Genomic DNA, 19,231 nt, shown 5'->3' with positions numbered 1-19,231 from the left:
GAGGGAATCTTTTTTTCTTTTTTAAAATTTTTATTTATTTTTGGCTGCGTTGGGTCTTTGTTGCTGTGCGCGGGCTTTCTCTAGTTGCGGCGAGTGGGGGCTACTTTTCGTTGTAGTGCGCGGGCTTCTCACTGCGGTGGCTTCTCTTGTTGTGGAGCACGGGCTCTAGGTGTGCGGGCTTCAGTGGCTGTGGCTCGCGGGCTCAGTAGCTGTGGCTCGTGGGCTCTAGAGCACAGGCTCAGTAGTTGTGGCGCACGGGCTTAGTTGCTCCGCGGCATGTGGGATCTTCCCGGACCAAGGCTCGAACCCATGGACCCTGAGTTGGCAGGCAGATTCTTAACCACTGTGCCACCAGGGATGTCCCACGGGGAGGGATCTTGACTCCTTACAAAGCAGACATCTTTAACTCTTAAAGAATGAACTTGAGATCTTTATATACTGAGAGGGAAAGATGTTGAAGAAATAGTAAGTGAATAAAAGCAAGTTGCACAACAGTATTGGAGTATCTTCAGGTGAATTTTTTAAAGCGTGTGTCTGTGTGATTGTACATGCATAGGAAATGTCTTGAAGGATATACAGAAATTGTTTCCTCGTGGGATTAGAGTGAGGAGGAGGAAAGACTCTTCTTTCACTTTTTACTCTTCTGCATCTTTTTAGCTTTGTCCAAGCATGTCTCACTGTTACCATGAAAAGGGGAAAACTTGGAAAGTAACCTAATGAAAGACAGTTGGGAGCCATAGGACATGATCTGGTGTTAGTATTAAGGAATATCACTTTTTTTGGTCTGGTAATAATATTGCATTATTCACGGTGAACATTCTTCACTGTCAGAAACACACAGTGAAGTATTCTTGGGTGAAATTATGTGGGATTTATGATAGGATATCTGGGACTTGCTTTAATATTTTCTAGCCATTAAAAAAAATAAAGGAATCTGAAAGTGAGGTGGGCTCTCGGAGGCCGTCGTGAACGCCTCGTCACCAGAGGTCTTCAAGGCTGCTGTGGAAGGGGCTCCCCGCCCTGCACAGTGGGGAGGCTGAACTGTATCTTAGAGGTCACTTTCCACCTGAACCGTCTGTGACGGGCTGTTTGTTTTCACCCTTTGGAAACGTGGCGGAGGCTAAGGGCATTTGAGAGCTAGCCTGGGTCTCTGGAGGTTCTTCCAGCGCCGGGAACTCTGTGCTTCTCCCCTGCCAGGCACTCTGTCTGACCCCTGCTCCGGTCCAGCCTCCAGGACCTGGGCCCCCGAAGCCCCCTGGGTTATCGTGGGCCATGAAATGAAAGCTCCCCTTCACTCAGAGGCCGGGCGTGGCCCAGCAGAGGCGGGACGCACTCTGTGGACGAAGCCGCAGGCAGGCAGCCTGCTTCTCGGAGCTGGACTGCCCGGACCTGACTTCCAGAGACAGACACCTGCTTCTTGGCAGGGCGGCTCTTCCAGCGCCCCTGCTCACTCTGCCCTGCGTCTCCCCACAGGCCATCACCACGGAAGGGAAGTACTGGAAAAGCCGCATTGAGATCGTGATCCGGGAGTATCACAAGTGGAGAACCTACTTCAAGAAAAGGGTATCTGGCTCGGGCTCCAAAGAGAGCACGTTCAGGAAGCCCCGTAGGGGAGGGAAGAAGTGAGCCCGGATTCAGAACACTGGCCCCCAAGGCTGTGGCCCGGAGCTGGCCACCCCTCTCCTTGGCCCAGCATTCTAGCCCAGCCCAAGTGGTGGCCTGCTTTGGTCATGTGACCCCTTTGCTCTCAGTTTCTCCAGCTAGGAGCCAGGGCTCTTTATTCCACAAACGCTGGCTGGGAATCTCCTCTGTGTCCAGCGTTGGCCTGGGGATGGCAGGGGCAGGATCCCTCTCCCCGCCCGCCTCCCAGAGAGAGAAGGCCTAGATGTTTCTGGAGGTTAGCCCCTTCCAGGAAGGAGAGGCCGAGGGCCTCGTCCCCTGGCTGGGCCCTGAGTGACCACCTTGGTCCTCTCTGTCCTTTCTCCGCAGCTCCAGCAGCACAAGGATGAGGACCTCTCCAGCCTGGCCCAGGTGTGTGAGCTTGGGGGCCATGAGGACCCTCATGGGACCCCTCCCCCTTTGACAAGAAACAGCAGTGACTTGGGTGGCCCAGCACTGCAGCAGCAGGTAGCCCCTGTGCACCCTGGGGCTAGAGGAGGCCCCCCCCCACCTCACGTGAAGGATGTGAAGGAAACAAGCCAGTTCTCTGCTGGGGGCTGGAGGGGGATTCTCCCTGCAGTTCCCCACCCCCTCACCTCATCTCTTATATGGGATCCCTGGCTGCTCTGTGAAACAGTACAGCGTATTTCCCTGATGTGATGTGCTGGGAACCCCTACGTCACTCTTGTCCCTTTGGTTTGTCCTCCCCCCCGTCGGTGGCAGGACGATGACATGCTTTATTGGCACAAGCACGGGGATGGCTGGAAGACCCCAGTCCCCATGGAGGAGGACACGCTGCTGAACACAGACATGCTCATGTCGGAATTCAGCGACACCCTCTTCTCCACGCTTTCCTCGCACCCGCCCGTGGCCTGGCCCAACCCGCGCGAAATAGGTAACCCGCCCCTAGACTCTAGACTGGAAACGTTGCCTTCTCCACCGGGCCCCCAGGGCAGGCTCTGCCTCGGCGCCGTCCCTGAGCTGCTGTCGCTTGTCTAGGGTGAGCAGTGAGGAGAAGGGTTGACCAGCCTCCTTGCTGTGTGGGGGCCCCGTCAGGCCCGTGGTGCCACCGCCAGGGAACAGTGGAGGTTTGGTCTGAACCAGTTTCACATTTCTGATACTGTCCCTCAGCAGAGGACAGGGGCCTGGGGCGCATGACAGGGCCTGTGACTCACTCTCAGGAAAATCATTCGCACTCCTGGGCTGGCCTCTCACCTGGCAGCGTGCAGCTGTCCAGTTAACCCCTCAGGGAAGAGCCCACAGGCTGAAATTAGAACCCGGGGTCTCTGCATAGCTGCTCATGGCTTCTGGGGGGTGTCTGTTCCCAAATACTCAGTTTACCTTTCCTACGAAAACTCTCTTTCCTGCCCTCTGAGGGCGGACGATGCCCATGAACTGATGAGAAATCCCAGCCAGTGGCCTACGTTTCTCCTCGGAAGAATCTAGAATGCGAGCAGGGCCAGGAAGATGCATTCCAGGCCCTTAATATGTTCCTACAGCACATGGTCTGAGAAGGCAAAATGATTCCTCTGTCTCCTTTCTGATTCTTACAGCACATCTGGGAAATGCAGACATGATTCAACCGGGGCTGATTCCTTTGCAGCCCAACCTGGACTTTATGGACACTTTTGAGCCTTTCCAGGGTGAGGACTTGGGGCAGAGAAAGAGCACGGCTACCTGCATCTTCCTTTACCCAGGACAACGTGGATGTTGCTTCCCTGTCATAGAGGCAACTGTTAGAATGGACCAGGGAGAGGACTTAGAATTTTTCCAGAACTTTTTTTTTTTTTGCTAGTAGCTGCAAGGCCTGGAAAGTGTTTCTGGGATGTCGTTCTGTCTCCTCCTCCACGTCTCAGAGCCTCTGGTTTGGCTTTGACTGTAAGCAGTTCTCCCACTAGGCAGCAGAGTGCGCTGACGACACAGCCACCTCCTCGCCGTTTCCTGCAGTTAGAACTGGTCCTTGAGCTCCTGCCACTGTAAAAGCGGGTGCCACCCAGGCCTGGGAGTGTTTCAGAGGCCACACTGGTTGCCAGCCTGTGCAGCTCCAAGCAGAGGGCCTCCTTCTGCAGAGTTACCTCGTGGTGGGGGGGCGGGGAGATGCCCTCTAGCCATGGCATTCCTCTGGGTAAGGTGGGGTTCAGTGCCTGATTTGTTTGGGTCTTAATGCAGTGGAGTGATGGGCACAGAGCTCACAAGCCCCTGATGTTGTCTTTCAGACCTCTTCTCTTCCAGCCGCTCCATTTTCAGCTCCATGCTGCCTGCACCCGCCTCAGTGCCTGCACCAGATCACAACAGCCCACCTGCTCAGGTAGAGAGAACTTGGGGGAAGGGGCACCGGACTGGTCCTCAGACCTTTGCAGCCATAAGCAAAGTGCTAGGGGTGACTAGATCCAGCAGTGAACTCACATATAATGTGTAAAGAAGTTATCCTAGCCCTCCTTGGAAGCATCCTTAGGTGTCCGTGAGGTGGGAGGCTCTATCAGTAAACGTATGCTCCTGCCTAAGGCCCAGATAACCTTGTGTGCAGCGGGCTCTGTCTTGACCAGTTAAGACTGGGCCAGTGAGACAGCAAAGAAAAACGCAGATCGCTAAGAAAAGGAAGTTCCGTGTATTTCTTTTACTTTTTACTCAGCACTCAACGCAAGTTGGTTACCAGCTGCTGGGACGGCTGAGCTGAGTGAGGCATGGCTCTCTGCCATTAAGAGACTCTCGGGCTGGTGCCCATATCCAGTTAGGCGCCCGTGACCTGACCCTCTCTCCCTCCATCTGGCTCCGTGAAGAGTTTCTCCTATAGAGACTGAGATCCGAACAATTGATTCCTTGTAGCGTTTCCCTTTTAGGAAGAGGTGACCTCTCTAGAAGTTGACATGTGAAACTGTCCTGGGGGAGCCTCGTGAGCAGCTGTGATCCAGGCTGCCCCTGCTCTGTAACAGAAGATGGCAGGGACTTTGGGGGGACCCCGCTGGACTCTAGAAACAAGATATCCCCAGGCCGAGAGCCAAGTGTGTGCAGACAGTCGCTGTGTCTGAGCCGTGTTATCACTGAGTTCCTAATGGAAACAAGACCCCTGCAGATGCCTGGGGAGACCCAGATCCAACCCCCGCAGATTAGCAGTCCCAGGGCTGGGAGACGTCGCCTCTGTCCCTTCTGCCCGGGGCATCGTCCCAGGCGCCGGGTACTGTGTCGGACCTTGTGGTGTGCAGCGCTGGAGAGTGACAGCGAGCAGTGTGACTCTAGCGTTCGTTCCTCACTTCTTCTCTTCCTTCCTTAGGAGAGCATCCTGCCAACCACCGCTCTGCCCACCCCGAGCCTCCCTGACGGCTTCATTGCACCCCCTGCAGCCACGGCCCTGGACCCCACGAGTGGGCAGGGCTGTGAACACACCTCCCAGCCGGGGGACCCCTTTCTCCAGCCCGCAGACTTAGGTCCCTCTGCACCACCACTGAGTGTCCCGCAGCCCTTCTTGCCCGTGTTCACCATGCCTTTGCTGTCGCCCAGCCCAGCCCCTGCACCTGCTTCCCCCGTCTTGCCATTAGGCCCTCCTCCCGCCACTGCCCTGAACCCCCCGACTCCCCCTGCCTTCCTGCAGCCACAGAAGTTTGCCGAAGTCAGCAAGTCGCCCCCTGTCATCACCCACACGGCCTCTGCCACCCTCACCCACGACGCCTCTGCCACCACCTTCAGCCAGAGCCAGGGCCTCATCATCACGACCCACTATCCCACCCCCTCCGTGTCCCCCTGTGGCCTGGCACTGTCTCCGGTCAGCCGGCCACCAACCGTTGGGCCTCCTCAACCCCGTTTAACTTTCGTGCACCCCAAGCCCGTATCGTTGCCTGGGGGAAGGCACAAGCAGCCCCCCAAAATAGTGCCTGCTCCCAAGCCAGAGCCCGTGTCCTTGGTGTTGCAGAAGGCTCGCCTCGGCCCAGGTGAGCCAGCTGGGGGGAGCAAGTGGGGGCTCCCCGCCCTCATCCCCCGCCGGGATGTTTCCCGCCCCCAGGCTTGCAAACTCGTGACACACACATCGTGATAGGAGACAGAAGGGTTATGGAAGACTACATGTGTAGATCTAGTCTATTTTTTCTATTCTATGTTGTTCTTTTAGTTAGTCTCAACCCAGTTTGAAAAAAACATGGTCCTGGTCATCTCTGTCCCGGGTCTGTAATCTGTCCCCTCCAAGGAGAAGCTGCAAAAAAGTAGCTTTGTCTCCATGCCCTGCAGCAAGGAGGTGACGTCTCAGTGGCAGCAGAGGGGTCGTGTGCTGCTCCTAGGCACCCCCGCCCCGCCCTGTGCAGCCTGGTCAGCCCTGGGGCCCCCAGGTGGGCCGCCACCCTCACCTCCCCCTTGTTCTGGCAGCTACCTTTTCAGGACAGCCCCAAGCGGTGATCATGACCTCAGGCCCTCTGAAGAGAGAAGGGATGTTGGCTTCCACCGTGTCCCAGTCCAACATGGTCATCACACCTGCTGCCATCGCCAGGGTGAGTGGCCCAGACAGGCCCTTAGCATCCTATAACCTTGGGTGGCCCTCACCCAGCATGACTGTGGTTGGGGGTGACCTCTCTCCCCTGTGTCCCCTCAGGCTCCTGGGGTCACAGAGTTCCACAGCGGCATCCTGGTGACAGACCTTGGCCACGGCACGGGCAGCCAGCCTGCTCCCATCTCCCGGCTCTTCTCTCCCAGCACAGTGCCGGACTCCCTGGTAAAGGGCGAGCAGGTCCCACCACATGGGGGCATCGCCCAGGTCCCTGCCACAGGTGCCAGTGAGTCTGCTGTCTGGTTGGAACGGTTGGGACCGCGTGAGTGGAGTGACGGGCCCGCTCTGGACTGGGGAGGCTGCCGATGGTGCCCGGGATTGACCCTGGGTTTCCAGGCCGGGTGGTGAGAAGCTGCCAGTGGCCCAGGCTAGGGAAACGCTCGGCAGAGGGCAGAATAAACCAGGGAAAGCAGCCGGCGCATTGCAGTGCAGGCAGTTCGTGTGCCCGCAGAGACATCGCTCAGCCTCCTTCAGAAAGGCCCGGCTCTGATGGGGATTTCCCTGGGGGTCCAGTGGTGGAGACTCTGTGCTGCCAACGCAGGGGGTGCAGGTTCATTCCCTGGTCAGGGAACTAAGATCCCATATGCCATGCGAAGTGACCAAGAAAGATTTTTAAAATTTAAAAAGAAAAAAGAAAGGCCTGGCTCTGAGCTGCCAGTTCTGATCCACAAAAGCGATTGAGTGGGGCTTCCCTGGTGGCGCAGTGGTTATGAATCCGCCTGCCAATGCAGGGAACACGGGTTCGAGCCCTGGTCCGGGAGGATCCCACATGCCACAGAGCAGCTGAGCCTGAGCTCCACAACTGCTGAGCCCGCGCTCTAGAGCTGCAAGCCACAACTACTGAAGCCCGTGTGCCTAGAGTCTGTGCTCTGCAGCAAGAGAAGCCACCGCAATGAGAAGCCCACGCACCACAACGAAGAGTAGCCCCCGCTCACCACAACTAGAGAAAACCCACGCACAGCAACAAAGACCCAACACAGCCAAAAATAAATAAATTAATTAAATAAATTAAAAATAAAAAAGGAATTGAGGGGTCCGCGTCGACAGTTTCCAGAAAGCCTGAGCCTGGTGTTGCCGTAGCCACAGGAGCCCCCGGCCTGGTCCGGCACTGGCCGGTCTTCCCCTCCCCCACGGTGTGCCGGCACCACGCCTCGGGAGCCCCCTTCCTTCCTCCCCAGCTTTGTCTTCCGTCGGTGAGGTGGCCGGGGTAGGGCTGATATTGCCCAGTGACGTCTGAAGAGCTGAGAGGTCAGGGTAGATGATCTTCCCGAGGCTGTGCTGCTGCGGGTTGGGGAGAAGCCAGGTACCAGGTCGGAGGGAGACCAAGGTGTCTTCCTGTCTCAGGTAAAACCGTGGCAGCTGCTCCCGGCACCCTGTGCAGAGGCATCTTCCCAAGGTGGAGTGCAGGACACGAGGGGGAAGGCTCTCTACTTACAGGGGTCAGACAGGGACTTGTCCCAGGACAGGCTTTGAAGAATAAGGACCCTCATCTGGGAAGATACAGACGCAGACTGGCTATGAGTCAGGCCCTGGAATACTGTATGGGGCTCCGGCTCAGGGAAACGGCGCCGTGTCCACTGAGGCAGGTCCCCGGAGGTTAGAGCCTTGAGAGCAGGGTGGGGAGAAGAGCCGAGCAGAGGGGACTGAGCCTGAGGCATCTGTGCTGTGAAGCGGGACTGACCGGGAGGGTCAGGGAGGGGCTTCCTGCGGGTGTCTCTGGAGCCTGGGCCACAGGTTTCTTCCACCATGTTCTTTGTGGGTAAAATAGCGCTTTGGTTTTTTTTTTTTTTTCCTTTGGTTTTTTTAATTAAAAAATGTCAGGGGTGGGTACAATTGAAAAAGGTGTGAGAAAACATATATGTAGAAATTAAAGAACAAAAAAAAAAAAAGAACAGGTAGCCGTGTGCTCGCCACCCAGGGTGAGAACTACAGCCTTGCAGACACTGAGGGGCCTTGCAGAGGGGCCCCTGGTGGCCCAGGAGGCAGGCCTCCTCGCAGCCCCCAGACCTGTGACTGCAGCGTCCAGCTGGCGTCCGTCAGGCCTAACGGAACCCACCCCCTGCCCCCGCCTGTTGGCAGGGGTTCCTCCTGTTTCTGCTCTGGGGCTGCCATGGAGGTTCAGGGTGGGTGTCGTGTGCAGCTGGTGCAGCCTGGTCCCTAAGGGGAGTCTCTGCTCTTCTCAGGTCGAGACTGCCCGAACTCAGGGCAGGCCTCTCCGTGTGCTTCAGAACAGAGCCCCAGTCCTCAGTCTCCCCAGAACAACTGCTCAGGGAAATCTTCTGCAGACCCCAAAAATGTGGCTGCTTTAAAGGTACCTGTTGGGTCTTGATTCCCTTGGAAGGATGGGGAGGCAAGGGCTTTGGGGATGACTGCGGCCCTTACTAGAGACGCACTGGAAAGAACCGTGGGCTTGAGGGGTGTCCCACGCCAGGCTGGGGCGGCATCAGAAAGAGGGAGGTTTGCTGCTTTAACCTTGAGCCTGGTGGCCCCTCCCACCCCCCACCTACCCCCAGCCCCGTGGTGACAGTGGCCCTCAGCCCAGGAGCCAGCGCTGAGCCCTGTGGAGCAGAGGGAGGAGGCGGCAGCTGTCAGAACTGGGTCCAGGTGTGAGGGTGGCGGGGAGGGGCCGAAGCAGCAGCCTCGGGGCCCTTGCTGTGCTCTCTCCTGCAGGGATGGTTTTCTAGTCCCGTCCGTCCCCCTCCTGGCTCCCGCTGGAGCCTTTTAGCTTCCTGTCGCCCCTCCTTCCACATAGCTCTCTAGAGGCCTCAGGGTCCCAATCTGCCCCTAATCTGGGCAGCAGGTGGGGGTGGGATGGGGAGGGGAGGGGTTCCTGTGTCACAGTGACGGGTCGATTTCCCCACAGAACCGGCAGATGAAGCACATTTCAGCCGAGCAGAAAAGGCGCTTCAACATCAAGATGGGCTTTGACACCCTCAACAGCTTGATCTCTAATAACACCAAGCTGGTGAGTGGCCGGAGGGCGGGGAGGGCCGACAGGATGGGCGGACGTGGCGGGCTCACCGTGCCCGCTGCCGCCCTGACCCGGCCGCCCCTTGCAGACCAGCCACGCCATCACGCTGCAGAAGACCGTGGAGTACATCACCAAGTTGCAGCAGGAGCGCAGCCAGATGCAGGAGGAGGCCCGGCGGCTGCGAGAGGAAATCGAGGAGCTCAACACTACCATCATGTGAGGCTGGGCCTGGGGGCTCAGGTGGCACCCCGCCCTCACTGGCACGGCACAGGGGGGGCACTCATCGCTGGTGGAGGCCTCTGCTCAGCGCTGCAGCCCTTGCCCTCCTCCTTCTCCCCAGGCTCCCCGCCTGGGCCTGCCCACTTGGCCCCCAGCCACGCTGAGCTTCCTTGGACTCTTCCTGTCGTTTCAGCTCCTGCCAGCAGCTGCTCCCTGCCACGGGCGTCCCCGTCACCCGGCGCCAGTTTGATCACATGCGAGACATGTTTGACGAATATGTGAAAAGCCGGACTCTGCAGAATTGGAAGTTCTGGATTGTATCTTTGGGTTTTCTTTGCTCATCCCCCATCCCCCCACGCAGTGCACTAGAACCGCAGACACTGACCCTTCAGTTGCTTTAGAAAGATGCTCTCTAAACGGTTGTCGTTGAGTTTGTCAAGACAGGTAATGCTAGTTTCTGTCTTGAGAGGGAGGGGCCCGGCCGGGCCCACGGTGTGGAGCAGGCTGTCCTTGGTGCCCGCCCAGGCTTGGGGCTCCCTGGGGACCTGGAGCAGGCCCGCTCTGCGCTCTGAGTCCTTGAGAAGTAAAGACAAGGCTGGAGCCACTGGCAGAAGCAATAAGGTGGGAAGGAGGTGGGATCTGGTCTAACACGTCCTGGCACCAGCTCTGTCCTGGCAGTGGCGGGGAGTGTGGTACCACCCGATACCAGGGCTCACAAAGCGACTAAGTGGCAGAGCCTGGATTTGAAGCCAGTTCCCTCCAGGCTGTTTTCTGCGTTTGTGCCGCAGGGCCTTGACTGCTGTAAGGAGGCACGGATACCTGAGTGCTGGGCTCTGTCTCTGGGGCCAAGGCCTCCCTGCACTTGGCCTTCCAGATGTCAGCAGGGCCCTTATGGGGGAAGGCTCTGCCCTTGTCACTCCCCACCCAGCCACCGCTGTGCCTCTGAGTGGACAGTGTGCACAGGGGTGGGGTCGGTCGCCGTGCCTGGGCCTGGGGTCTGACGGGCTGTGGAGGGGGTCACGTGGGAGGACGGATGCTCCAGCCTCAGCTCTGACAGGGCGGGTGGTGTCTGTGTGCACTAAAGGGCGGGTTTTAAAGGAAGAGACGGCAGACACCAGCTCCAGTCCCCCAACTTTGCTCTGGTCCTGGTCCTTGAGTGGAGCTGGCATGAGTCAGAACCTCTGTGGTCAGTCGCAGGTTCCTTGGCATCAGGCTGAGTGTGGTGACTGTGGTCGCCACCTGGGCTCAGGAACAGTTAGGGACCTCTCTCTGTTTCTCCCTCACTCTCTCTCCCCTCTCTCTCTCTCTCTGTCTCTCCCTCTCTCTGTTTCTCCCTCTCTCGCTCTCTCTCTCTCTCTCTCTCTCTCTGTCTCCCTCTGTCTCTCTCTGTCTCTCCCTCCCTCTCTCTCTCTGTCTCTCTCCCTCTCTCTCTGTCTCTCCCTCTCTCTGTTTCTCCCTCTCTCGCTCTCTCTCTCTCTCTCTCTCTCTCTGTCTCCCTCTGTCTCTCTCTGTCTCTCCCTCCCTCTCTCTCTCTGTCTCTCTCCCTCTCTCTCTGTCTCTCCCTCTCTCTGTCTCTCCCTCCCTCTCTCTCTCTCCCTCTCTCTCTCTCCCTCTCTCTTTCTGTGCTTCTGTCTCCCTCTGTCTCTCTGTCTCTCCTTCCCTCTCTCTCTCTGTCTCTCCCTCCCTCTCTCTCTCTCTGTCTCTCTCTCCCTCTCCTTCCCCCTCTCCCCACCCCACGCCCCGTCACAACTATGCACAGTTACTTGCCAGTCCTGAGGGGAGTTGGTCACGGGCAAGCCTGTGACTGGACTTCGTTCTCTCCACGCTCGCTTCCCTTTTCTTTAACCTGCGTGCTGTGCAGTTCAGCGTCATCATCAAGCCGCTGTTTGAGTCCTTCAAGGGTGTGGTGTCCAGCAGCAGCCTGGAGGAGCTGCACCGGACGGCGCTGTGCTGGCTAGACGAGCACTGCTCCCTGCCGGTTCTCAGGCCGAGTGAGTGGGGCCGTGTGGGCTTGGACGCGAGCGGGGCTGCCGAAAACCCAGGCTCTGCTGCAGGTGACCCGCAGACAGCTGGGGCAGGGAGGCGAGGCCGAGCCAGAGGCGCCCCTGCAGGGTGGGGGGCGAGGGCTCCCAGAGCCTCTCCTCAACTTCCTGCCACCTCCGTGTGCCCTTCTGATCAGATCTAGCTCGCGTTTAGTGAGCACCTACTACTTACCAGGCCACGTGTCAGGGATTTGCAGATGCATTTTCGTGTTTAATTCTCGTAATAACGAAAAGAGCTGTGGCCACGTATAAAGGCTGTAGAGGTGTGATGCTAAGACAGGGGAACAAGCAGGAAGAGGTCAGCGTTCCCTGCCCACCCGCAGCGTAGGAGATGGGGCTGGGGGAGTCGTCTTAAAGGCAGAGGTGTGAGTGTCCAGACCTTAGGCGAGAGGCTCTCCTGGTGTCCGTGCCTCTCCTGCTTTGGGGGCCTGAGAATCCCCACGCGGGATGTACACACGTAACCGCGTGTTGTGTCCTCTGGGGGCTTGGAGCTCGCACCCCGGCCGTGTCTGCAGGCTACCCCCTCTGTCTTGCAGCCGTGCTGAACACCCTCCGGCACCTGAGCACCACCACGTCCATCCTGACGGACCCGTCCCAGCTGCCAGAGCAGGCGGCGGAGGCCGTCACCAGAATGGGCCAGAGATCTGGGGAGTCTTAGCAGTGCTTAGCGGGCACGTGGCCGCGTGAGAAGCCGTGGAGACCCTTCCCGCCTGTGGAGAGGAGGCCGCGGCCCTCACCTCTCCTGATGCGGAGCTTCCGGGCCTCCCTCCGACTGCGGCCCAGCCCGCTCAGAACGCCGCACTCAGGTCTGAAGCAGGTTCGGGTCCTGCCCAGAGCAGTAGCCCAGCTTAGGGAACCCCTTGCTGTGAACTCTGACTCAGCGACCTCTGTCACCGACCTCCCCTTCCCTCGGGGTAGCCCGGGTGAAGGGGAACAAAGGGGAACGCTGCCCGTCCCTGTCCTGTCCTGTCCTGTCCTGCTGGTGGGATGTCGGGGCCACGGCGGCAGTGCGGGGAGCAGACGGGGCAAGAGGGGGCATCACCCGCCCCCCCAAGTTAGGAAACGTGAGGGTCCTTCCCGGCTCCTGTCTAGAGACTTACACACGCTGCCTCCTGTCACCTCTCAGGCGCCCGTGGGGCAGTTGGAAGGCATCCTCCTTACTGCCCCGACTCTGACCTTGTAGATAGATTGGACGTCTGCTCAGGCTTCGCAGGGCCGGCTGCTGGGGAAACCCCGCAACACACGTGTGCAAAGTGGTGGGTGCGCGTGCCCGCAGACAGGAACGGAAGCACAAGCGATGCGGAGCTGCTGCTGGCTTGGAGGGCCGCTCGGGCGGGACTTCGATCTGTCCTGATCTGGTTCCACTTGGCGTTGCACCTCTGTGGTGACACCGGCCTGAGAATCACGTGGCGGGGCTCAGCTGGGGCCCTGCCTCCTCGTTCTCCACCTGCTTCCGAGCCGCAGCCGGGCGGGCGGCCGTGTTTGATGGATGCTGCTGGCCCTTCGGGTGCAGTGTGTGAAAGACCAGGCTCCACAGTGCTGCCATCGGCCTGGTCGCCTTGTCTGGATTGTCCAGCTGGGAGCCCCAGATCATAACAGTTCCTGGACCAAAGACGCCACCACACCCAGCGTCTGTCTCGTGTTTGGAGGCAGAAGTTGAATGTTGTTACCAGGCTCCGAGGTGGCTGCCTCGGAGCTGTCTCTAGGCGGCTCCAGACCAGACTGTAGAAGAGTTGTATTCAGATTTGGTCCAGGTGGAGGGGGCAACAGGCTGTTTCCGGATGTGGGAATTGCACTTGGAAGGGTTCAGAGGAGGGCACGGCAGGAGGGGCGGTCCCGGGCCCGTCCTCCTCTCGGTGTGTCTGCAAGAGCAGCTCCAGATGGAAGGATGCTCTCTAACACTCAGGAAGCCCAGCCAGGGGTACCTCCTCATTGAAAGAATGTGCTTTTCACGTCCTGCTGTGAAGTTCAGAGGCCAGCAGGCTTCCCGTTCAACCTCTGTCCTCCGGACCCGAGATGGAGACTGGGCAAGCGCTGGGCAGACCAGGAGCCCAGGGGCCCCAGGAGGGGCCGCTGCAGGCCACCCTCTGAAGCTTGGATCATTTCGGAGGCTCCTGCTGGATCCCGGAGGCCTGTGGAAGGTGCAGGCAGCCCCACCTCAGCCTCGGCTGTCGGAGGACGGAGGCGGGGTCCTCTTTGCCGCTGGCCGTGCCACTGCCCCTGCCACGGGTCACGACCGATCACCTGCTTCCTCGTCCGTGCTCCAGCCCCGTCAAGGGCGCCTCAGCGGCACCCCTTCCCCTCCCCAGAACCCGTGTTTACAGGCCTTCGCATCGCTCTCCTGAGGCGCGAGCACGCAGCGAGGCTGGGCCAGCCCTTCGTTTCCACTGGGAGGAGGGACAGGAACTCAGCCTTCCCCCGGAGTGGCCACGAGGTCTCCCTCAAAAGTGGAAGAGCACCGTGGTAAGAACTCCGTGAGGCTCAATAGGGAAAAAGGAAAGCCAGAGACGTTCCAGCCATGAGGCCTCGTGGAGGGTCCTGCCCTCGGCCTCGCCCCGTTCCTGTGCCTTCGTTAACCGCGTGGTGGCCGCGGAGCTCGGCCTGGCCATGACCTCTCCGAGATCACTAGCTTTCTCCGCACCCCTTGCTGGGAGTCTTTTTTTTTTTTTTTTTTTTTTTAGCTCCATGGGATATAAAATTGGCCTCTTCCTTCTCTGGCCTACCTCTCCCTCCCTTTGGCTGATGTAATGTTCATGATTCTGTTTTTTAAAATATTTAAGGCTGTTAGGTTGTATGAGGCATTGAAGGCTGTGTGTGTGTGTGTGTGTGTGTGCGCGTGTGCGTGTGCGTGTGTGCGTGTGCGTGTGCGTGTGTGTGTGTGTCCCAGCAGACGTTTAACTAGATGCATGTTTTGTTTTGAGCTGTTTCCTTACATCCGTTTCTCTTGGTGCTCACCGTCATGGCTGTAGGGCTGCAGAGCCGTATCTCTTACTACAAACACGTTTGTTTCTTGCCCCGGCAGTTTTCCTGTTGTGGATTCTTGCCTGATGAGTCTGGCCAGACGGGGGCCTAGCCTGGACCTCTGTCCTGGGGCCCCAGGCCGGGGTGCAGGGACCCCCGGGACCCCCTGCTGACCGCCTCCAGTGGATGCTGCAGTTTGTTTACACTCACTTTCACCCCTCCTGTCCCTCCTCCCGTAAAAGAGACTTAAAAATGCTGATGCTTTGGAGAATAAGAAAATCAATCTGAGAAGGAAAAAAAAAAAAAGCCTGTCTGGCACGTAATCTCTGAAAGTGTTTCTGTGAAACCTTTCTGTGCCGCCACCTCCCTTCCCACTGCTGGTTGCTGTTTGACACCGTGTGGGAGATGCAGGGAGAGTGGGGCTTTCCGCAGTTGACTGGCCCGTCCCTCCCTCGGTCTCAGGTGGGTGACATCCAACTGTCACCCCTCTCCCACCAGGCCCCCAACCTGGCTGGGGTTTTCAGGGCACAAGGGAAGAAGCAGCCCCGGCGTCAGGAGTCAGTGTCGATGTGAGCACCAGGTCTCGTTGGGGAGGGACTGGCAGGGCGCTGCGGGTGACCCCGTGCACCCAGCTCCCTCTACTCTGTCCTTGTGACCTGGTCCCGCCTCCCTTTCTAGATAGCGCTCAGCCCTCCAGCTTGTTACTGCTCTGGCTGATAGAAAGAGAAACTTCGATTCTTAGGGGACATGGCATCCCAGGGTGGGGGCCAAACCCCTTGTCCCTCCCCAGGTGAAGGGGTGCGGTGGCCTCCTCTCAGCCTGGGCCTCCCCTCCCTGTACAGCCGGCTCTCCACCTGGATGAGTGAGTCCGAGCGGCAGGCTCGTCGTTGTTTTCAAGATCACACGTTCTCGCTGTCCAGCTGAACGAGGGCTCATCAGGGTGGAGCTGGGGCTGTCCAGGGGGCCCGTCTGCCCGCGGCCTGCACACTTGCTCAGTGTGGACCCAGCCCCGCGCTGGCTAACCTGTCCCACTTCGGTTCTTTTATCTCACCTGGGCTGCAGGGGGGCAGGCTTGGAACACCGTTTGTCAGAGCAGCTTGGCTTCCTTGGTGGTGGGCCTGCTGAGGAGGGGAGCTGGGGCGCCCCAGTGTGGGCTCAAGGGCAGCAGTGGGCGGGGGTCCTTGGCTCCATGCCCTTGGTGCCTCGTACATGAAAGAGGATTGTCACCACGTCTGAGCACAGATGACAGGACAGGACAGCGAGGGTGGAGGGTGGAGGAGCTTGGACCTTCAACACGTACATTTCAGTGGTCGCGTATCCTTGACCCGCTCAGCAGGCAGGTGTGGGGATCGGAGGGGCTCCAGGAGCAGAGAGAAGCCTCAGGACCCCCCGGCTGCCTCCACACAGATCACCTGCCCTGTTTTCTTTTCCTTCTGACGCCTTGGCTTTCCCAGCTCACCACACAGGGCTGTTTCCTGTCGAGGCTTGTGAAAATAAGCCTTTGATAAAGAAAAGGGAACTTTTCCTGTTGAATGTTGGCTTTCACTATGCGTGTGTGTGTGTGTGCGCGCGCGCGTGTGCGCTTGCACAAGCCTGTGTGTGTGTTTGTGGGTGTTTACTTAATGGAATTTTATTTTTGTGAAATTCTTTTATAATTATGTAGCAAAATTCAGCTCCATCTCCCAGTCCAACTTTTGGTTCCAGAGTCAACCCTGGGCGTCACTAATTTGAAGCATTCTCTCCTGGGTTTCTGAACGGAGATGCGCCACTGTCAAGAGTTGAGGTTGTGGAGAGGGTTGGGAGAAACAAGTCTGATGCATTTCTGTAGAGTTTACATCCTGCAGTTAAAAGGTAGGAAGGGCTCGACCAGGGAGACACGAAGCCCAGGCTATGTTTCTTGCGAGGGAGCTGGACCGCGGCCTCAGCCCGAGGTGCCCTGCTGCTGCTTTATCTGAATCTGTTCACACGGCTTGTTTTGCTTGTTTTGTAACGCCACAGCTGAAACAGCACGTTCTTTTCCTTTTTTGGGTTTCAGTTCATTGTGTAAATGGTTCATTTTTTCTGTTGTGAGCTCTGGTGACTGTGTCAGGCCTCCGGTAGGAGACAGTCACCCCTTGTGGGCAGAAAAACAAAACCCAAGGAGAGTTTTGTGAATCGGAGGCTCCCTCAGGCCTGCGCCATCCAGAGACGGCCCTTCATGCTCCACTGTTGAAAAGCAAGTTTCCACCAGCTGTATTCAACACTACAATGCAGTTCAAAAACTATATTTGCATCCAAGACAATAAAAAGCCGTATTTTTTTGAAAAGCCTGTGCTGTGTGGTCTTTGCTACCCTGCTGAGCAGTGGAAGAGGTGTTACTGAGATCAGAGCAGTGATGCTCACGCCTGACTCACTCGTGCTAGCCTTGGGGGAAGTGGGTGCAGCCTGGAGCCGAGGGGCTGGGAGTGAGGAGACAGGCCTGAGGCAGTGGGGCTCCGGAGGTGGCCCTAGAAGACTGCAGTCCTAAAGAGAGGCCTCCGCCGAAAGGCCCGACAGGACAGATTCTGCCCGTGAACTCACCAGGGCCAGGTGCTCCAGGCTTTTCCCAGGTGGACAGAGTCCAGGGGTACTTGTACAAAACTACCCGTTTCCTCGTGTGGAACTCGGGCAAGCAGCAGCTGCCCTGCCCTCTTTACTGGGTGGACATGAGGGTCACATGAAGTCACGAGCGTCTGGTGCCCAGAAAGCACAGGTTATCACCAGTGTGGCCAGCACTGGCCCCAGCACAGAGCTGTTGGTGGTGGGGGGGGGGGGGGCTGCGTCGCGGTGATGCCCCCCGGGAGGGGGGGGCCCTGCTATTGACCCGACACTGTAGACAGAAAATGCTGGGAAGTTGACCAGCAGAGATGTCCCTTTGTTGTGCTGAGATGTTGATGATCTCTGTTTAATCTAAAAGCCTTTCTTTCAGTCCTACCATCTTCCTGTGCCCCCAGCTCCTTGGGGCTGGGCAGGGTGACTGTAAGATGAGCCGTGCTGTCCCCTTTCAGGCTGCCGGCCCCTCTACAGAGCTGCTGGCTTGTTTCACTGAGCAACTGCCCGGATCCATATCTCCTAAGATGCAGTGGGTTCATATGCAGGCCCTTGTTTGATCAACCCCCCACGCCTCCCCCGAGGAAAAAAGTCTTCATGACACAAAGCCAGATTTGGAGCCGTGAGAACCAGGGCCCCCTGAGAGAGGTGAGTGGCTCATGGACTCCTTGAGACTAGAAGGAACTCAGTTTCCATTGACCTCATCAGTGGGTGTCCAGTTGGTTCTTCTAACTTTTTTTTTTTTTTTTGAGGTACGCGGGCCTCTCACTGTTGTGGCCTCTCCCGTTGCGGAGCACAGGCTCTGGACGCGCAGGCTCAGCGGCCATGGCTCACGGGCTCAGCCGCTCCGCAGCACGTGGGATCTTCCTGGACCGGGGCACGAACCCGCGTCCCCTGCATCGGCAGGCGGACTCCCAGCCACTGCGCCACCAGGGAAGCCCGGTTCTTCTAACTTTTTGAGCCCAGCCCCATGTTAGGTATGGGATCTTAAAGATAGTTGGGGTGTAATTAGGAGAAGAAGGGAGGGTTTGGAAGTGGGGAGGGAGGAGCGGAGTGTCTAGAGGGACAGACCAGGGCACTGGAGCTTCCCTGCCTCAGTGTCGGGCACTGGGCCACATGCCCCACTCTGGACAGTTCTCGAGTGGGTGGTGTGGTTATTCCCATTTTATAGAGGAAGAAATCAAAGTCGTTTCCAAGGTGGCGAGGCTGCATGGGTCAGAGCCAGAAGGCTAAAGGTTCATTTTTTATCCTGTAACGGGCCTCTCCATCCACCGAATCCGGAGGGTTATCCGTGACGTCCTTCCCCTCCCCTTCCCCTCCTCCAGCAGCAAGTCCTGTCGAGTTTGTCCTCCAAATGTCTTCCAAACACATCATCCACTTTTCTCCAGCCCCACAGTCATCATCACCCAAGTCCGAGTTGCCATCGTTTCTCAAGTTCACACGATGGTGTCGTCCATCCCTTCTCTGTCTTGTAGCCTCGACCTTATAGTCAGTGGGAGCTTGAGGAAGTCCTAGTCCGGCCACAGCACTGACTCCACGCAGCCCTTCAAGGGTTTCCAGGTACAGGTCCGTGCAGCCCGCTCCGCTGAGCCCATCCTGCCCCTCCTTGCCTTTCCAAGCTCGTTTTGCTCTTTTCAGTTCCTTGAACATTCCATGCTGTGTTCTGTTTCACTCTTCAGGTTTTCCCAAGGCCTCTTTCCTCTGCCCAAGCCTTTGCCCGTCTCCACCCCTTTTCCTGAATAGCTCCTATTCTTTCTTCCCATTTTAATCCTTAAACGTCAGTTCTTCAGAAAGCAGCCCTAATGTTCCTCCCACCAACACACAGGTGTATGCACGCTCGCCGACGTACGCACACACACGTGCACACACCAAGTCAGACCTCAGAGCAGCTGTATTTCCTCCGGATGCTGGTCATGTTGGTCATTATCATTTATCTTCCCCGCCAGGTTCTGAGGCCCATCAGAACAAGATGCCCATGGCCACTGCTGTGCCCAGCTCAGAACCAGCACGGCAGGTGCTCAGGGCACCTGCCCAGTGGCCCTCAGCCCCAGGCCCTTCCACCAGCCCAGCGGCCCCTTCAGCACCTCCATGTCAGACAGGCGGAGGGTGTGGGGAGCCTGACGAGACGGGGCGGTGGGGGCAGGTGCAGAGCTCAAGCTCAAGTGGGTGTCCTGCAGGGTTTAAGGTTGGCTCCTACGATTACATACTTAATATAAAACATCAGCTTCAGTAATTCAGGTTGTAGATATGATCAGAATAGTCTCCAAATGGCATTTGAGA

General features: G+C 57.9%; 1 protein-coding gene across 2 annotated transcripts in view; it reads left to right on the top strand.

Annotated features, from left to right (window-relative positions):
- The window catches only part of MLXIP (MLX interacting protein), a 60,301-nt gene extending 43,630 nt beyond the window's left edge, over positions 1 to 16,671 (top strand). Inside the window, exons 4-17 of one of the 2 annotated variants that reach the window (XM_060027978.1) lie at positions 1,474 to 1,563; positions 1,990 to 2,031; positions 2,383 to 2,554; positions 3,213 to 3,302; positions 3,876 to 3,967; positions 4,931 to 5,585; positions 6,013 to 6,134; positions 6,236 to 6,416; positions 8,374 to 8,501; positions 9,054 to 9,155; positions 9,250 to 9,377; positions 9,574 to 9,697; positions 11,242 to 11,371; positions 11,959 to 16,671. In XM_060027978.1, the coding sequence (XP_059883961.1) occupies positions 1,474 to 1,563; positions 1,990 to 2,031; positions 2,383 to 2,554; positions 3,213 to 3,302; positions 3,876 to 3,967; positions 4,931 to 5,585; positions 6,013 to 6,134; positions 6,236 to 6,416; positions 8,374 to 8,501; positions 9,054 to 9,155; positions 9,250 to 9,377; positions 9,574 to 9,697; positions 11,242 to 11,371; positions 11,959 to 12,080 (2,178 nt within the window). In that variant the 3' untranslated portion in view covers positions 12,081 to 16,671. Of the gene's footprint in view, positions 1 to 1,473; positions 1,564 to 1,989; positions 2,032 to 2,382; positions 2,555 to 3,212; positions 3,303 to 3,875; positions 3,968 to 4,930; positions 5,586 to 6,012; positions 6,135 to 6,235; positions 6,453 to 8,373; positions 8,502 to 9,053; positions 9,156 to 9,249; positions 9,378 to 9,573; positions 9,698 to 11,241; positions 11,372 to 11,958 lie in introns of both variants that reach the window. The other variant, XM_060027977.1, reaches the window with a different exon arrangement.
- The last annotated feature ends 2,560 nt before the right edge of the window (positions 16,672 to 19,231 follow it).

This window comes from Delphinus delphis, chromosome 13 (genome assembly GCF_949987515.2).
Source record: "Delphinus delphis chromosome 13, mDelDel1.2, whole genome shotgun sequence".
NCBI lineage: Eukaryota > Metazoa > Chordata > Mammalia > Artiodactyla > Delphinidae > Delphinus > Delphinus delphis.
The sequence above is the reverse complement of the archived record's forward strand: the minus strand, read 5'-3'. Positions and strand labels throughout refer to the sequence as shown.